The sequence below is a fragment of the Curcuma longa genome, chromosome 2, assembly GCF_044706935.1.
Source record: "Curcuma longa cultivar G26 ecotype Majalengka, Jawa Barat chromosome 2, ITB_CL_G26_1.1, whole genome shotgun sequence".
NCBI lineage: Eukaryota > Viridiplantae > Streptophyta > Magnoliopsida > Zingiberales > Zingiberaceae > Curcuma > Curcuma longa.
This window is the reverse complement of record NC_133862.1, coordinates 6,345,922-6,364,027: the sequence shown is the minus strand read 5'-3', so window position 1 is coordinate 6,364,027 and position 18,106 is coordinate 6,345,922. Positions and strand designations below refer to the sequence as shown.

The following is an 18,106-nucleotide window of genomic DNA, read 5'->3' as shown; positions in this document are numbered from 1 at the left end:
ATCTCTCTATAACAGCTCACTTGTTAAGTTTTACAATTCAGATACTTCAGTGAATTGCATTGCTAAATTTGATATTCTGAATGGTTGTAACTTGTTTTCTAATGTTCTAAAAAAATGCAAGAATAACTTCAGGGTTCAAATTATTAAATATGGCTTGCTAGAATAATTGCTAATTTTCAAGCATTTCTTTTCAGTCCAGAAAGTCACTTGTTAGTTGAAAATTTAGAACCAAGTCTAGTTTGCAGTTTTTTCTTTCGATAATGGGTATTATTGTTGTGACATTTACAAGAAAGCAGTGGCTTAATTCACTGGCCTTCACTGCTGGATTATGAAGATGTTGTTGGTTGCTTCTGAAACAGTTGATCTTGTAACTATCAGTATTCTTCAGGTATCTCACTGATTGCCCTCTACTTATTCATCATCCATTACTGAATTGTTCCACCATTAGTTTACGAAATTCATTGGATTTCATGTATAGTTTTATCATTTTCCCTCTCCAACTGCCTTTCACTTATTATAAATGAACTCGTTTGGGGTTTCTTTCCATGAACACATGACGGATTAGAGTGGTATGTTTCCCACAGCTTCAAGGCATTAGTTGATGTAGCATGAAAGGCCTATATTACAAGATCTAACAAATAGCTTAAATATATTTTATCACAGTTTAGTTTTATTTTCACTAGCTCAATCAGTTGAACAAATGATAAATTAGTAGTAGATATTGTGGATGTTGATTATCATGGCATCAGAGGTAAGTTATTGCTCAGTAGATTATATCTATATGAAAAAGAAGGGGTTCTTATCAAATGGTACTTCTAATCTGGAAGGAGTGTAAAGAAATTAATTATATTTTTCTATATATTGAACTATCTATATACAATAATTAGGAGATAAGTTTTTGCTTTTCACTGTGGTTTGGTCTTCCAATTAACAACACAGAGTTCAGAGACCACTTTTACACCTCTAGGGGTGAGTATAAATCAAACTGAATTAATCAAAATCGGATTAAATCAAATTTTTTTTTAAATTAAATAAATTTTAAAATAAAAATCAAACAAATTGAACCAATTAAATATCGATTAATTTAATTTTTTATTGAATTAATTGAAATAATTAAAATTTTAAATATTATAGAAGATTTATCAATTAATTAATGATGAATTTATAAATTCATTTACTTATAAATTTATAAATTATTTTTTTTATTTTGATTTATGCAGTTTAATCGAATAAAAAATTTTAAAATTGAAATCGAATTGAATAAATTGAATTCATCGATTTTTTTAAAATAAAATTTTAAAATAATTAAATTAAATTTTTAATTTTTAATTTAATCAAATTTTTACTTATCCCTAACCACCTCCATGTGTAATTATTCGTATATAAAAAAAATCAGCTGAAATTCACTACTTAAAAAAATCATATATAAATCTATTGACTTAATCACGTAGGTTGTTTTCTACATATTAACATAAAAATTATCATAATATTTATTCTGTTATTAGATGAGACTATTTCATGTGTAAATTATTCATATATAAAAAAGAAAAATTAAATTAAATTTATTACTTAAAAAAATCCATATATAAATTTAATGACTTAAATCACGTTATTTTCTACATATAAATTTATTAATATTTATTCTTTAACTATTTCATGTGTAAATTATTCATATATAAAAAAAGAAAAATCTTTATTATATAAATCTATTGACTTTATCATAATATTTATTCCGTTATTATATATAAGGATTTATTTATGTTATTGCAATGATCTCTCATCCACGGAGGATCAGTTGTCGAGTCGACCATGGAGACGTCGGCGCCGGAGCTAATTCCGGGGTTACCGGATTGTCTTGCTCGCGAGTGCCTCCTCCGCCTCCCCTTCCACGCCCTCCGCGTCGCTCGGAATGTCAGCAAGAAGTGGAAGGAAGAAATCACCTCGGCGTCCTTTTACCGCCTCCGCAAGGCCGCTGGCTTTGCCTGCCCCGTCGTCGCAGTCTTACTCATCGGCGGTCTTCCCCCATCACTTGCCTCCGATGACGATGACGATGACGATGACGAAGAGATTAATGCATTCTTATTCCCCTCTTATATTAAAGTCGCCTTGTTCGAACCCCTCACCGGCGTCTGGACGGAGGTACCGGCAATCCTCGGGCGTGCATGCTATCCGATATCCTGCTGCTATATGGCCGCCGTGGGGCACGAGCTGGTGCTGATCATCGATTGTGATAGCAGGGTCACAAAACTGAATGCCGAGGTCCACGTGTACAATATGATCGCCGGCACTTGGCGGCAGGGTAAGTCGATGCCGCCTCTGCTGCGCCGCTATGGCGCCGCGTACGCCTCCGGGCTCGGGGCGGTGTTCCTGGCCGGCGGGTACGACCTACGCAACCGCTGCTTGAACTCAGCGCTGTCGTATGATGTGGCGGCGGATGAGTGGGCGCTGCTGCCCAACATGTCGCGACCGCTCGGTAGGCGCTCGTGCGAAGGCATGTTCGCCAACGGCGCGTTCCGCGTCCTGGAAACTCGTCCCTATCAAAATGGCTTGTGGAGCGCCGACGAGTTCGATGTGGAAGCGGGGCACTGGAAGAAGTCGGAGAGGAAGATAGAGTCGGCGTTTTGCATGGCGGCGGCGGAGGGGAGGGAGTACATGTGCCGAGATGGCGGGCCAAGGAAATTGGAGGTGTTAGAGTTTGTCGGCGGCGGCGGCGGCGACGGCGGAGCAGGGAAAGTGTTGGATACGCACGGTGGCACCGTCGATGGGTGGCAGAGGATAGGAGTGCTTCCATGTGACGGGTTGAGGCCTATGTATATGATGGCGTGGGATGGAGGTATAATGGTATGTCATTGGCAAGCGTCGTTCGTTTTAGAGATTGGCGGCGGCGCCACCGCCACCGCCGCCGCCCCCGAGAAAAATAAGTGGAAGAGGATAGAGTGGTCGGATGACTTGAACTACAAACAGTTTCCCTGCATCTTCCTGTTAAAGTTAATGTGTTGACCATCACTATGAGGAAATTGGACCGTCACTCTTCCATCATGCATGCAATTATTGTACGAGTCAACCAAAGAGTCACCTTGATAAGCAAAACGGTTACTTAACATTTAAGCTTACTTACCCTCTAAGTTTCTTTCAAGCCTATATAATGGCTTTGTAATCGTAAGTTTAAATATATGAAAAAAATATCTCTTTCTCCTCAAGAGTTCTACCAAAATACTTCAACAGTTGGTATCAGAGCCTCCAGGTTCTACCAATCCAAATCCATGGCCAGCTCGAGCTTAACAAACATCAACCATCTCATTCCAGAGTTTAATGGCGAAGACTATGATTTCTGGTACGTAAAGATGAAGACCATCTTTCGATCTCTTAACCAATGGGAGATTGTGGAGAATGGAGTGCAAGAGCCCGAGGAAGCCACTTGCCCTCAACGAGGCCGGTCTGAAGAAATTAGAGAAGTCTCGACAAGCCGACGCAAGTGCTCTCTCAATCCTTCAAAGAGCAGTCACTAAGGCTATATTTCCCAGAATCATGCGTGCCAACACTGCTAAAGATGCGTGGGAGATCTTGCAGAGCGAATTTCAAGGAGATGTGAAAGTGAGAGCGATTAAGCTCCAATCACTACTCAAGGAATTCGAAAATGCCAAGATGCAGGAGAAAGAAACACTCATGGAATTCTCTACCAGAATCTTTGATTTGGTCAACTTAATGAAATCTCATGGTGAAGATATTACAGATCAGAGATTGGTGCGAAAGATTCTCATATGTCTTCCTGAGAAATACGATCCCATTGTTGCCGTCATTGAAGAAACAAAGGACCTAACAACACTCACAGTCCAAGAAGTGATGGCGTCCCTAAAATCGTTCGAGCAAAGATTGTCCAGACATTCCGAAAAGCCAATGGAGGGTGCATTCCAATCAAAGCTCAATATTGGTAACAACGAACGAGAGGGCCAATCACGAGGTGGATGGAAATCAAGAGGACGAGGTGGACGTAACTCAAAAGGAAGAGGAAAAGACAACTCATCGAATTGCAGCAACTGCAATAAGCCAAATCACTCCGAGAAGGACTGTTGGTTCAAAGGCCAATCGAGATGCAAAATATGCAATCGATTTGGTCACCTCGCCAAAGATTGCCGAAGTAGGAACTCTTATCAGGCAAATCAAGTTGGAGAAAGTCAAACAGCCGAGGAGACACATGGAACATTCTATGTATGTCACACAGCCACCAACAAGGAGCATGGAAAATGGTTGCTAGACAGCGGATGTAGCAACCATATGACGCCGATCTCAGAAATTTTCTCTGAGCTCGACAAAAGCATCAATGCTCCTGTTCAGTTTGGAAATGGAGAGCAAACAAAGTCAAAAGGACTTGGGAGAATCGCCATCGAGACGAAGGAAGGACCGAGCTGCATCAACAATGTCCTGTGTGTGCCGAGCTTGAGTCAAAATTTACTCAGCCTCGGACAATTGGTGGAAAATGGGTACAAGCTCTGCTTCGATAACAATGAATGTGTTATATTTGACAGGAGAGATAAGTCAAAGGTGTTCACAAAGATCAAAATGGTCAATCGAAGCTTCGCTCTCAACATCAATTATGCCGATCTAAAAGCTCATCGAGCTTCTACCTCGGATTACCTGACATCAACCTTATGGCATCAACGACTTGGTCATCTCAATTTTCAAAGCCTCAAAGAGTTATCTGGCAAGAGTATGGTGCAAGGACTTCCTCACATAGAAGGAAAACAACATGTATGCGAAGGATGCGCGTTTGGAAAGCAACATTGACTTCCTTTCCCAAAAGGAGTATCATGGAGAGCTAAAGAAAAGTTGGAACTTATCCACACCGACGTCTATGGACCGATGGACACCCTTTCTCATGCTCAGAATAGGTATTTCATTCTTTTCATCGATGATCACACTCGCATGACTTGGGTCTATTTCATGAGACAGAAGTCCGAAGTATTCATGATATTCAAGAAGTTTAAGAGTCTCGTCGAAAAACAGAGTGGATGCTTCATCAAAACCTTAAGAAGTGACAGAGGCAAAGAATACACTTCTAAGGAATTTCACAATTTTTGTGAAGATGAAGGAGTGAAAAGGCAACTAACGGTAAGGTACACCCCTCAACAAAATGGTGTTACCGAGAGAAAAAACCAGACGATCGTTGAAATGGCAAAATCAATGATACACGAGAAAGGTTTACCCAAAACCTTCTGGGCTGAAGCAGTCTACACAGCCATTTACCTATCCAATCGATGCCCAACCATGGCCATACCAAACAAGACTCCGTTTGAAGCATGGAGTGGTAGAAGACCATCAATGAACCATCTCAAGGTATTCGGAAGCATTTGCTATTCTCAAATTCCAAAACAAAACGAAGCAAACTTGACGAATCTAGCGAAAGATGTATTTTTGTCGGCTACAGCACCATGAGCAAAGGTTATAGACTATTTAACCTACAGCTGGGTCAAGTTATTATTAGCCGAGATGTTCAAGTTGATGAAAATGCTTTATGGAATTGGGAAGAAAACAAAGTTGAGAAGAAAGACATTCTGATCAGTACTGACAAAGAAGATGAAATTGAGCCAAGCACACCAGATTCAAGCTCATCTCAACCCAACGAAGAAAGCTCAACTGATCCAACTTCATCAAACTCCTCATCCCCGAGCGCAACTCCAAAAAGGTACAGATCATTAGATGATATATATGCTACATGCAATTATTGCTCAATTGAGCCCGAGAACTTTGATAAAGCAATCAAAGAAGAATCATGGAAAAAAGCAATGGAGGAGGAAGTCCGTGTGATTGAAAAAAATCAGACATGGTAGCTCGTCGATAAACCAACAGACAAAGATGTCATAGGTGTTAAATGGATCTACAAAGTCAAGCACAACCCAGACGGATCCATTCAAAATCACAAAGCAAGACTTGTTGCCAAAGGTTATTCTCAACAGCCTGGAATTGACTACGGGGAGACGTTTGCCCCTGTAGCTCGGCTAGACACAATCCGAGCTATAATTGCGTTCGCCGCCAGCAAAGGGTGGAAACTTTATCAGCTTGATGTCAAGTCAGCAATTCTCAATGGTGAATTGAAGGAAGAAGTGTATGTAGATCAACCTCAGGGCTTCATCCTCAAAGGAAAAGAAAAAAAAGTCTACAAACTTAAGAAAACGCTATATGGATTTAAACAATCTCCTCGCGCTTGGTACAGTGAGATCGACAACTATTTCAACCAAACAAAATTCGAGAAGAGCAAGAGTGAACCAACTCTGTATGTCAAGCAGCAAGGTAATGATGTTCTTATAGTCACTCTTTATGTTGATGATCTAATTTTCACTAGAAGCAACAAGAAGATGATCAAAGAGTTCAAAGATAACATGACTCAAAAGTATGAAATGAGCGATATGGGCCTACTTCGACATTTCTTGGGCATGGAGATCTACTAAGAAGAAGAGACAGTCTTTATCTGCCAAAAGATATATGCAGAAAAGATTCTGAAGAAATTCAACATGCTGGGATGCAATCCTGTCTCTACACCACTCATTATGGGGGGAGAAATACGGAGGAAAAGCAGCGGATGTCACTCATTACCGTAGCCTCATTGGTAATTTGTTGTACCTCACAGCAACTAGGCCTGATCTCATGTATGCTGCAAGCCTACTGTCAAGATTTATGCAGAGTCCGAGCCATTTTCATCTCGATGCAGCAAAGCGCGTCTTACGTTATGTTCAAGGGACAACCAACCTCGGTCTAAGCTTTCAAAAGAATCACGCACTTAACCTTGTCAGTTATTATATTGTGGCAATGATTTTAGTGGATCCTTAGACGACATGAAAAGCACCTTGTGATACTGTTTCTCCTTTGGTTCAACAATATTCTCATGGTTGTCTAAGAAACAACAAAGTGCTGCACAATCGTCTGCGGAAGCCGAGTACATCTCAGCATCAGTAGCCACTTCACAAGCAATTTGGCTTCGAAGAATCTTAGCTGATCTCGGTCATCATCAGATTGAAGGAACCATGCTATACTGCGACAACAAATCTGCAATTGCTATGGCTAAGAACCCAGTTCACCACAGCCGAACATGACATATAGCACTCAAGCATCATTTCATTCGACAGACAATTGAAGATAGAGACATTCAACTTGAGTTTTGTCGATCTGAGGAGCAATTGTCTGACATCTTCACAAAAGCACTTCCGAGAGAAAGATTTGAGTAGTTCAGAGCCAAACTTGGAATCCGACAACACATTTAGGGGGTGTTTGGTTGAGGGTTATCATTGATAACCTTGGTTATCTGTCCAAAGTTATCATTGATAACCTTGTTTGGTTTAGGTTATGATTGATTCCCAAGTAATACAACATTACCGCCACATCAGCAAATGAGTTATAACCCGGTAATGTGATTACCTTGGCAGCCTAAGGTTTTCTACGATTCCTGAGGTTACCGAAATTTTTTCCATGATTACCCTCCGATTTTAAAACTAAATCAATTAAAAGGTATTATGAAATCTAATTAAAATTAAATTATTTAATTCAATAAATTTTAATTTAAATATTTATAAATTAAAAATAATTTATTTTAAATCTAAAAATAAAATTAATGAATTATTTTAATAAAATAATTATTTTAATAAATTATTTTATTTAAAAAATATATTTTTTAATTTAAAAAAATAAAATTAATAAATTATATTTATTAATTTAATAAATTATTTTATTAAAATAATTATTTTTATTGAATTATTTTATTAAAATAAAATTATCATATTATCTTTATTAATTTAATAAATTATTTTATTAAAATAATCATTTTAATAAATTATTTTATTAAAAGAAATATAAATTTATTTTAAATTTAAAAAATATAAAATTAAGGAATTATATTTATTAATTTAATGAATTATTTTATTAAAATAATTATTTTAATAAATTATTTTATTAATATATATACAAATTTATTTTAAAATTAAAAAAATAAAATTAACAAATTATATTTATTATTTTAATGAATTTTTTATTAAAATAAAATTAACAAATTATACTTATTAATTTAATAAATTATATTAAAATATAATTGAATGAAGGGTAATATAGTAAATATAAAACTGGTTATGTTTTATTCCCTCTAAATAAATAAAGTAAACCAAACAACATTAGGTTATGTTTTATGCCTCATACTCTTGGTTATGTGATTACCTGGTAATCACATAACGAAGGTTATATTTCATAACTTGAACCAAACGCACCCTTAGGGGGAGTTTAAAGTTAATGTGTTGACCATCACTATGAGGAAATTGGACCGTTACTCTTCCATCATGCATGCAATTATTGTACGAGTCAATCAAAGAGTCACCTTGATAAGCAAAACGGTTACTTAACATTTTAAGCTTACTTACCCTTTAAGTTTCTTTCAAGCCTATATAATGGCTTTGTAATCGTAAGTTTAAATGTATGAAAAAATATCTCTTTCTCTTGAAGGGTTCTACCAAAATAGTTCAACAATAACTATGAAGTAGAATTATTCAAATTTAATTAAATTATTATATATGTGAAATAATTTCAATTTCAATAAAACTTAGTATATGGTACTATAATTTTGATCAAAATTATTAATCGAGTGTTCGACCGTCATTTTAATATTTTTTTTTATTAAGCATGAAGGGTGTTTTTGCAAAAACAATATGGTTCTAATTAGTTGCAAAATTTTAATTTTGCAAAGTACAAAATAGATAGTAAAAATCAAAAGTTTTCTTATCGATTGGACATTCTTAAAAAAAATCAAATAGGCTCTTGTCAAAGATTTTATCCTAAAAATACTTCTTGACCTAATGTAGTAACTATTAGTAGCTGTTATAACATATAAAAATTATTCAATATCTACTACAATGTGAATAAACTATTTAGTAGCTGTTATAATATATTTAAGATGAGTTTATGATTTATAATTTAAGGTTTCTACTGTGTAGAAATTATTGAATAGCTGCTACAACGTATATAAGTTAATTAGTAGTTACTACAACGTATTTAAGGTGAATTTAGAGTTTAAGATTGTAATAAAATAATAGTTTTTACGGTACGGTTGTTTTAAAATGGTTTGATGAAGTTTAAATAATTTTAACATAGTTGGTAAAAATATTTTGATATAATATTTTTCAGAGATTTTGAACTCTAAATCATGAACTTATCCTAAATATATCGTAATAACTACTATAAAATACGCGTTGTAGCAGCTATTGAGTAGCTTTTACATATTATAACAGTTATTCAGTAATTTCTATATAGTGTAAATTTTAAATTCATTCTAAATATGTTGTAGCTGTTACTCAGTAGCTTCTACAAACAATTACTAGGTCACTTTTACATATTGTAAACCTTAAATTTCATATCATAAAACTCATCCTAAATATGTTGCATCAAGTATAGTTTTTATACGTTATAATAGTTACTTAATAGCTTTTATATGTTATAGTAGCTGTTGAATAATTTGTATATGGTATAAATTTTAAACCTTAAATTCATCATAGATGCATTGTAATAACTATAAATAATATTTATACATTATAGTAGATACTCGATAGTTTTTATATATATAGTAATAGCTACTAATAACTGGTGCAATAATAATAGATGGAGAGATATTTTTGAAATAAAATATGATCATTAAAGAGGCATTCATATAACTTTAATTTTACAAATATTGAGCGTTCAGTTAAATTTTTTCCTAAATAATTATAAGTCATCTAATTTTAAAATTAAAAAATATGTATCTGCACGGCCTTTTATTATAAAATTAAAATGACTGATTTACATATTAAATATTTACCATATCGAGTCTTTTTTTTTTGTTAAATGGAGCCAATTAATTTTATAAAAATTAGACTAATTTAATTATTAAAAAAAAGAAATTCACTCTCTCTCCACCAGTTTCCTAATAGCTGCCAGAGGCGACCAGATTCACTCCGTGATCGCACGGCGATGCATCGAACCAAATCAAATTTTTTTTTAACTGATCCAATTTTAAAATAAAAATCAAACAAATTAAAATTATTTTAATTTTTTATAAAATTAATTGGAATAATTAATATTTTTGAATATTATAAAAAAATTATCAATTAATTAATAATTAGTCATTTATAAATTTATTTTAAAAAATTTATAAATTATTTTTTAAATTTTGATTTATGCAGTTTAATTTAATCGAACAAAAAAATTTTAAAATTAAAATCAAACTAAATTAATCCAATTCATCAATTTATTTTTTAATTTTTTTAAATTCTAATTTAATTAAATTTTTACTCATCCCTAACCACCTCGACGTGTAAATTATTATTCATATTAAAAAAGAAAAATTAGATTAAATTCATTATTTAAAAAATCTATATATAAATTTATTGACTTAATCAAGTAGGTTGTTTTCTACCTATTAACATAGAAATTATCATAATATTTATTCCGTTATTAGATGAGACTATTTCTATATGTTATATTATTATAAGGATTTATTTATGTTATATATTGCAATGAACTCTCATCCATGGAAGATCAGTTGTCGCAGTCGACCATGGAGACGTCGGCGGAGCTAATTCCGGGGTTGCCGGATTGTCTTGCTCGCGAGTGCCTCCTCCGCCTCCCCTTCCACGCCCTCTGCGTCGCTCGGAATGTCAGCAAGAAGTGGAAGGAAGAAATCACCTCGCCGTCCTTTTACCGCCTCCGCAAGGCCGCTGGCTTTGCCTGCCCCGTCGTCGCAGTCTTACTCATCGGCGGTCTTCCCCCATATCACTTGCCTCCGACGACGATGACGAAGAGAATAAAGAAGTCTTATTCCCCAGTTCTTTTAAAGTCGCCTTGTTCGAACCCCTCACCGGCGTCTGGACGGAGGTACCGGCAATCCCCGGGCGTTCTTGCTATCTGATATCCTGCTGCTATATGGCCGCCGTGGGGCATGAGCTGGTGCTGATCATCGATTGTGATAACAATGGCACAAAACTGAAAGCCGAGGTCCACGTGTACAATATGATCGCCGGCACTTGGCGGCAGGGTAAGTCGATGCCGCCCCTGCTGCGCCGCTACGCCGCCGCGTACGCCTCCGGGCCCCGGGCGGTGTTCCTGGCCGGGGGGAACGACCTATGCAACCGCCGCTGCTTGAACTCAGCGCTGTCGTATGACGTGGTGGCGGATGAGTGGGTGCGGCTGCCCAACATGTCGCGGCCGCTGGCGATGTACGCGTGCGAAGGCATGTTCGCCGACGGCGCGTTCCGCGTCCTGGAATTCGATACCTATCGAAATGGCTGGAGGAGCGCCGACGAGTTCGATGTGGAAGCGGGGCGCTGGAAGAAGTCGGAGAGGAAGATAGAGTCGGCGATTTGCGTGGCGGCGGCGGAGGGGAGGGAGTACATGTGCCGAGATGGCGGGTGGAAGAAATTGGAGGTGTTAGAGTTCGTCGGCGGCGGCGATGGTCGAGCAGGGAAAGTGTTGGATGATACGCACGGTGGTACCGTCGATGGGTGGCGGAGCCTAGGAGTGTTTCCCTGTGACGGCTTGATGCCTACTTATATGATGGCGTGGGATGGAGGTATAATGGTGTGTAATTGGCAAGACTCGTACGTTTTAGAGATTGGCGGCGCCGCCGCCGCCGCCGCCCCCGAGAAAAAGAAGTGGAAGAGGATAGAGTGGCCGGATGACTTGACCAGCAAACGGTTTTCCTGCATCTTCCAATTGTAGAAGGCCATGCCAATTGGAATTTATAAGTGTTTTATTGCTTCTATTTTTTTTAAATAGTTCATACATATATATATATATATATAAAAAAAGATAAAAGAAGTTAGACCCCTTAAATGTAGAATCAAAAGATTAATATTATAACCTAGATAGTACTAGCCGTTGAGCACATATATATGACCGATAATACAAGAAACTGCATCAAACCCATAACATCAAGATACCGTAACCCCATATGTCCACACATCACAACATTTATATGCTCATTTATAGGTCATACAAAGCACGACAAACTACAAAATTAATCTCATATCAGGAACAGAATCATCGGATAGCACCGTGGCTTGAGATCTACAAATTGATATACATCGATTTGCACTTTGCGAAAAATCGAATCAAAATCCGGGATAACACCATCTATTTCTTTTTTTTTTGTTGTTTTTTCAAGTGTCTTTGCTTTACCTAAAAGAATTTTTTTAATTTTTGAAAAAAATTAAAAGGGTATTCATTATTTTTATTACCGTCGAAAGAATAATTAATGTTATAGATGTATCTCATCTTATATTTTATTCTATATTATTGTAAAAATTTTTATCAAAACTACGAAGTAGAATTATTCTAATTTAATTAAATTATTATATATATATGTGACACATAGTTTTATAAAAAAAAATAATTTAATTTAATTAAAAGTAGTATATCGTGAAACAATTTAACTAAAATGCTTATATCAATTTCAATAAAACTTAGTATATGGTACTATAATTTCAATCAAAATTATTAATCAAGTGTTCGACCTGTAATTTTTTTTCTTAAGCATGGAGGCCGTTTTTGCAAAAACAAAATAGTTCTAATTAGTTGCTAAATTTTTTTTTAAGTATAAAATAGTTAGAGTAATTAAAAATCAAAAGTTTTCTTATCGAATGGGCATTTCTTAAAAAAAAAATCAAATGGGCTTTTGTCGAAGATTTTATCCCAAAAATACTCTTTGACCTAATGTAGTAATTACTGGTATCTGTTATAATGTATAAAAATTATTCAATATCTACTATAATATGAATAAATTATTTAGTAGCTATTATAATATGTTTAAGATGAGTTTATGATTTATAATTTAGGATTTATATCGTGTAGAAATTATTAAATAACTGCTATAACGTATAAAAGATAATTAATAGTTGCTATAACGTATTTAAGGTGAATTTAGAATTTAAAATTGTAGTAACATAATAGTTTTTACAACTGTTTTAAAATTATTTGATGAAGTTTTAGATAATTTTAGCAAAGTTGGTAAAAATATTTTGATATAATATTGTTCAGAGATTTTAAATTCTAAATCATGAACTTATCCTAAATATATTGTAACAACTACGGTGTATTTTTACACATTGTATAAACTACTAAGTAGTTTTTACACATTATAATAGTTATTGAGTAATTTTTACATAATATAAATTCTAAATTTATTTTAAATATGTAGATGTTACTTAGTTGCTTTTACATATTGTAACAATTATTGGGTAACTTTTACATATTGTAAACCTTAAATTTCATATCATAAACTCATTCTAAATATACTGTGGCAGCTACTGAGTAGTTTTTATATGTTATAACAGTTATTATACATTATATTAGCTATTGAATAGTTTTTATATAGTATAAAATTTAAACCTCAAACTCATCATAATTTCATTATAATAATTATTAAATAACTTTTTATATATTACAGTAGATACTCGATAGCTTCTATATGTAGTCATAACTACTAATAACTGGTACAATAATAATAGATAAAGAGATATTTTTGAGATACTTTAATTTTACAAATATTGCACGTTCATTTAATTTTTTTCCTAAATAAGTATAAGTAATCCAATTATAAATTTAAAAAATATTTATCTGCACGTCCTTTTATTATAAAATTATAATATGAGAAAATATTTATCCGCACGGCTTAAATTAGAATTAAATTTAATCAAATAAAAAAATTTAAATTTGAAATCGAATAAAATTAATTGAATTAACATAATTTAAAAAAATTAATCAAAATTTTAAAATAATTCAATTTAATTTTTAGAAAGTAAGTTTTTGCTTTTAAAGAGGCCACTTGTGCAAATTATTCATGAGAAAGAAAAATAAGATTAAATTTATTACCTAAAAAATCTATATATAAATTTATTGACTTAATCACTTAGGCTATTTTATATATTAATATAGAAATTATTTGATTTAATCAAATAAAAAATTTTAAAATCGAAATTGAATAAAATTAACTAATAAAAAAAACAAAATTTTAAAATAATTCAATCGAATTTTTAGGAAGTAAGTTTTTGCTATACAAATTATTCATATATAAGAAAAAAAATAGATTAAATTCATTATTATAAGGATTTATTTAGGTTATTGCAATAAACTCTTATCGACCTAGGATCAGTTGTCGAAGTCGATCATGGAGACGTCGGCGGAGCTAATGCCAGGGTTGCCGGACTGTCTTGCCCGCGAGTGCCTCCTCTGCCTCCCCTTCCACGCCCTCTACGTCGCTCGGAATGTCAGCAAGAAATGGAGGGAAGAAATCACCTCACCGTCCTTTTACCGCCTCCGCAAAGCCGCTGGCTTTGCCTGCCCCGTCGTCGCAGTCTCACTCATGATCGATCTTCACCTCTCACTTGCCTCCGGCGATGAGAATGACTTGCTATTCCCCTATTCTATTAGAGTCGCCTTGTTCGAACCCATCACCGGCATCTGGACGGAGGTACCGGCAATCCACGTGCGTCCTTGCTATCCGATATCCTGCTGCTATATGGCCGCCGTGGGGCACGAGCTGGTGCTGATCATCGATTGTGATAACAGGGTCACAAAAGTGAATAGCAAGGTCCACGTGTACAATATGATCGCCGGCACTTGGCGGCAGGGTAAGTCGATGCCGCCCCTGCTGCGCCGCTACGCCGCCGCGTACGCCTCCGGGCCTGGGGCGGTGTTCCTGGCCGGCGGGAACGACCTATGCAACCGCTGCTGCTTGAACTCAGCGCTGTCGTATGACGTGGTGGCGGATGAGTGGGTGCGGCTGCCCAACATGTCGCGGCCGCTGGCGATGTACGCGTGCGAAGGCATGTTCGCCGACGGCGCGTTCCGCGTCCTGGAATTCGATACCTATCGAAATGGCTGGAGGAGCGCCGACGAGTTCGATGTGGAAGCGGGGCACTGGAAGAAGTCGGAGAGGAAGATAGAGTCGGCGATTTGCGTGGCGGCGGCGGAGGGGAGGGAGTACATGTGCCGAGATGGCGGGTCGAGGAAATTGGAGGTGTTAGAGTTCGTCGGCGGCTATGGCGATGGCGGAGCAGGGGAAGTGTTGGATATGAACGGCGGCGCCACCGCCGATGGGTGGCGAAGGCTGGGAGTGGTTCCCCATGATGGGTTGGGGCCTACGTATATGGTGGCGTGGGATGGAGGTATAATGGTGTATAATAGACAAACGGCGTACGTTTTAGAGATTGGCGGCGCCGCCGCCGCCGCCGCCGCCATTGAAAAAAATAAATGGGAGAGGATAGACTGGCCCGATGACTTGGACATCAAACGGTTTCCCTGCATCTTCCAATTATAGAAGGCCACGCCAATTGGTTTTAATTTTTTTCCCCTTTTTTTTTCGAGTGTTTTATTTTACCCCAAAAGATTGCCCTCTACTTATTCATCATCAATTACTGAATTGTTCCTCCATTAGTTTAGGAAATTCATTGGATTTCATGTATAACTTTATCATTTTCCCTCTTCGGCTGCCTTTCTTTTACAGTGAAATCTGTCACCTTAGCGGTCCCACACGATTAGTCCCACGACCATTTGTGAGGAGGTAAATCGAAAAACTGTATTTGGTCACGACACAGGAGGCTCCGACTACCTTTCGCTTAAACTCATTTGGTGTTGGTCACGACGCAGGAGACTCCGACTGCCTTTCGCTTAAACTCATTTGGTGTTTCTTTTCATTTTACATGAACACATGACAGATTAGAGTGCTATGTTTTCCCACAGCTTAAATATATTTTTATCACAGTTTGGTCTTATTTACAATAGCTCAATCAATTTAACAAATGATAAATTAGTAGTAGATATTCTATTATGCAAAAGGTGAAATTCACAGTCGGTTTTACATGACCATCATTCCAGCGGTCTCACATAATCGATCCCACGATCATTTGTTAGCTACGACAAAGGAGGGTATTACTTGGCTTCGTCAAGATTAAACTCTTATCCTCTTTTGCAACTCTGTTCCATCGTAACCAACCCAGCTATACTTCGGATACATTAGTAGATATTTTAATTGTGACAGAATGTTGATTATCATGTCATTAAAGGTAAGTTATTGGCTAGTAGATTATATCTATAGAAAAAAAATGATTTTTATTTACAGAATATTCGATTAAAATCGAAATCGAATTGAATCAATTTTTTAAAAATTAATTGAACCAATTGAATTTTTAAATAAAAATCAAATAAATTTAACTAATAAAATATTTATTCTAAAAATATTATTAAAAATCAATTTTTGATGGAATTAATCGAAATAATTAAAATTTTTAAATATTATAAAAACTAATAGGTATATTTATTCTAATTAAATTAAATTATTATATATGTGAAACATCTTTATATAAAAATATTTTAATTTAATTGAAAGTATTATATCATGAAATAATTTAACTATGTCTTCTTCCTCGTGATCAATTGTAGCTTCTAGATTTACTTCTTTACAGATAGTCATGAAATCGATCGACCGTGTGAGGCTGCTAAGGTATCAGATTCCATTTTTGTTAAAGTAAAATAATTTAACTAAAATGTTTATATTAATTTCAATAAAACTTAGTATATGGTATTAGAATTTTGATCAAAATTACTAATCGAGTGTTCGACCATCATTTTAATATTTTTTTCTTAAGCATGGAGAGCGTTTTTGCAAAAACAAAATAGTTCCAATTAGTTGTGAAATTTTAATTTGTAAAGTATAAAATAATTAGAGCAAAAATCAAAATCAAAAGTACATACCAAACTAAGGAAAATATCGACTGGATATTCCTTTAAAAAAAATCAAATTGGCACTCATCAAGGATTTTATTCTCAAAATACTCCCTGATCGAACATAGTAACTACTGGTAGTTGATATAACGTATAAAAATTATTCAGTATTTACCATAATGTATAAAAGTTATTTAGTAGTTACTATAATATGTTTAAGATGAATTTATGATTTATAATTTAGGGGTTATACCGTGTAGAAGTTACTTAATAACTATTACAACGTGTAGAAGTTACTCGATAGTTGTTACAACATGTTTAAAGTGAATTTAGAGTTTAAGATTGTAATAGCATAATAGTTTTTACAACTATTTTAAAATGATTTGATGAAATTTAAATAATTTTAATAGAGTTGATAATAATATTTTGATATAATATTTTTTAGAGATTCTAAACTCTAAATCGTTAACTTTATCATAAATATATTGTACCAACTACTATGTATTTTTACATATTGTAGTAGTTACTGAGTAGTCTTTACACATTATAGCAGTTATTAAGTAATTTACATGATTTAAATTCTAAACTTATCCTAAATACGTTGTAGCTATTAGTCGGTAGTTTTTATACGTCATAACTATTAGGCAACTTGTAGATATTATAAACTTTAAACTTCATATTATAAACTCACCCAGATGGTAGTTACGGACTAACTTTTATACGTTATAACAGTTGAATATTTTTTACGTGATATAAATTTTAAATCTTAAATTCATCATAAATATATTATAATAATTATTAAATAACTTTTATATGTTATAATAGATACTCTCACATCTGCCAGTTCATCCTCAAGCAGGGTATCGTATTTTCCATCTATTTTCGCGTTTTTCTGTGAAAAGTCATATTTTATATGTCTACCCAATTTGAATTACCATTTGAAGCACCTGCATCTCTGTCTGGCGATACACGAAGTTTCTTGCTTCTGGCGGGCCCAGTTAGCGTCCACTAATGAGACTGGTATATCGTGGGGATAAAAAGGATGAGACGTTTATTTCGACGGGCGCCGACTTCATTCGACCTTTTTTTACCTTGCTTTAGAAATGGCGTGCCAGTAGTTCGCTGCTCTTTTTCCAGTCCGATCTCATCGGGAGAGAAGGAAAGGAAAGGAAAGGAGCGGAGCGGACTCCTCTGGTAATGCTCAAGTCTTTTGGAGTGATCACGGAACCGTTAAGTTTCATCCTTGATTCCTTGGATCTTCGGTCGTGTGGATCTTAGGTTTGTGGGGAATGTGATGATGGTTTTGGGAATTCGCCCAGGGACTAGTTGCTTTGAGGAAAAGGAGTGCCGTTTGCACTTTAGGCACGATAATGGTTGTTTT

The 18,106-nt window shown here is 35.2% G+C and overlaps 3 protein-coding genes across 3 annotated transcripts; all 3 read left to right on the top strand.

The window, feature by feature from the left end:
* Window positions 1-1,809: 1,809 nt before the first annotated feature.
* LOC141821494 (F-box/kelch-repeat protein At1g15670-like) lies at window positions 1,810-3,000 on the top strand. The gene has a single exon (XM_074708911.1). The coding sequence runs from the start codon at window positions 1,810-1,812 to the stop codon at window positions 2,998-3,000; it is 1,191 nt and encodes a 396-aa protein (XP_074565012.1).
* A 7,929-nt stretch (window positions 3,001-10,929) lies between these two features.
* On the top strand, window positions 10,930-11,724 carry LOC141821493 (F-box/kelch-repeat protein At1g15670-like). Its single transcript, XM_074708909.1, has one exon. It carries the CDS (start codon window positions 10,930-10,932, stop codon window positions 11,722-11,724), a length of 795 nt encoding a protein of 264 aa, XP_074565010.1.
* Window positions 11,725-14,170: 2,446 nt separating this feature from the next.
* On the top strand, window positions 14,171-15,322 carry LOC141821492 (F-box/kelch-repeat protein At1g15670-like). The gene has a single exon (XM_074708908.1). The coding sequence runs from the start codon at window positions 14,171-14,173 to the stop codon at window positions 15,320-15,322; it is 1,152 nt and encodes a 383-aa protein (XP_074565009.1).
* The last annotated feature ends 2,784 nt before the right edge of the window (window positions 15,323-18,106 follow it).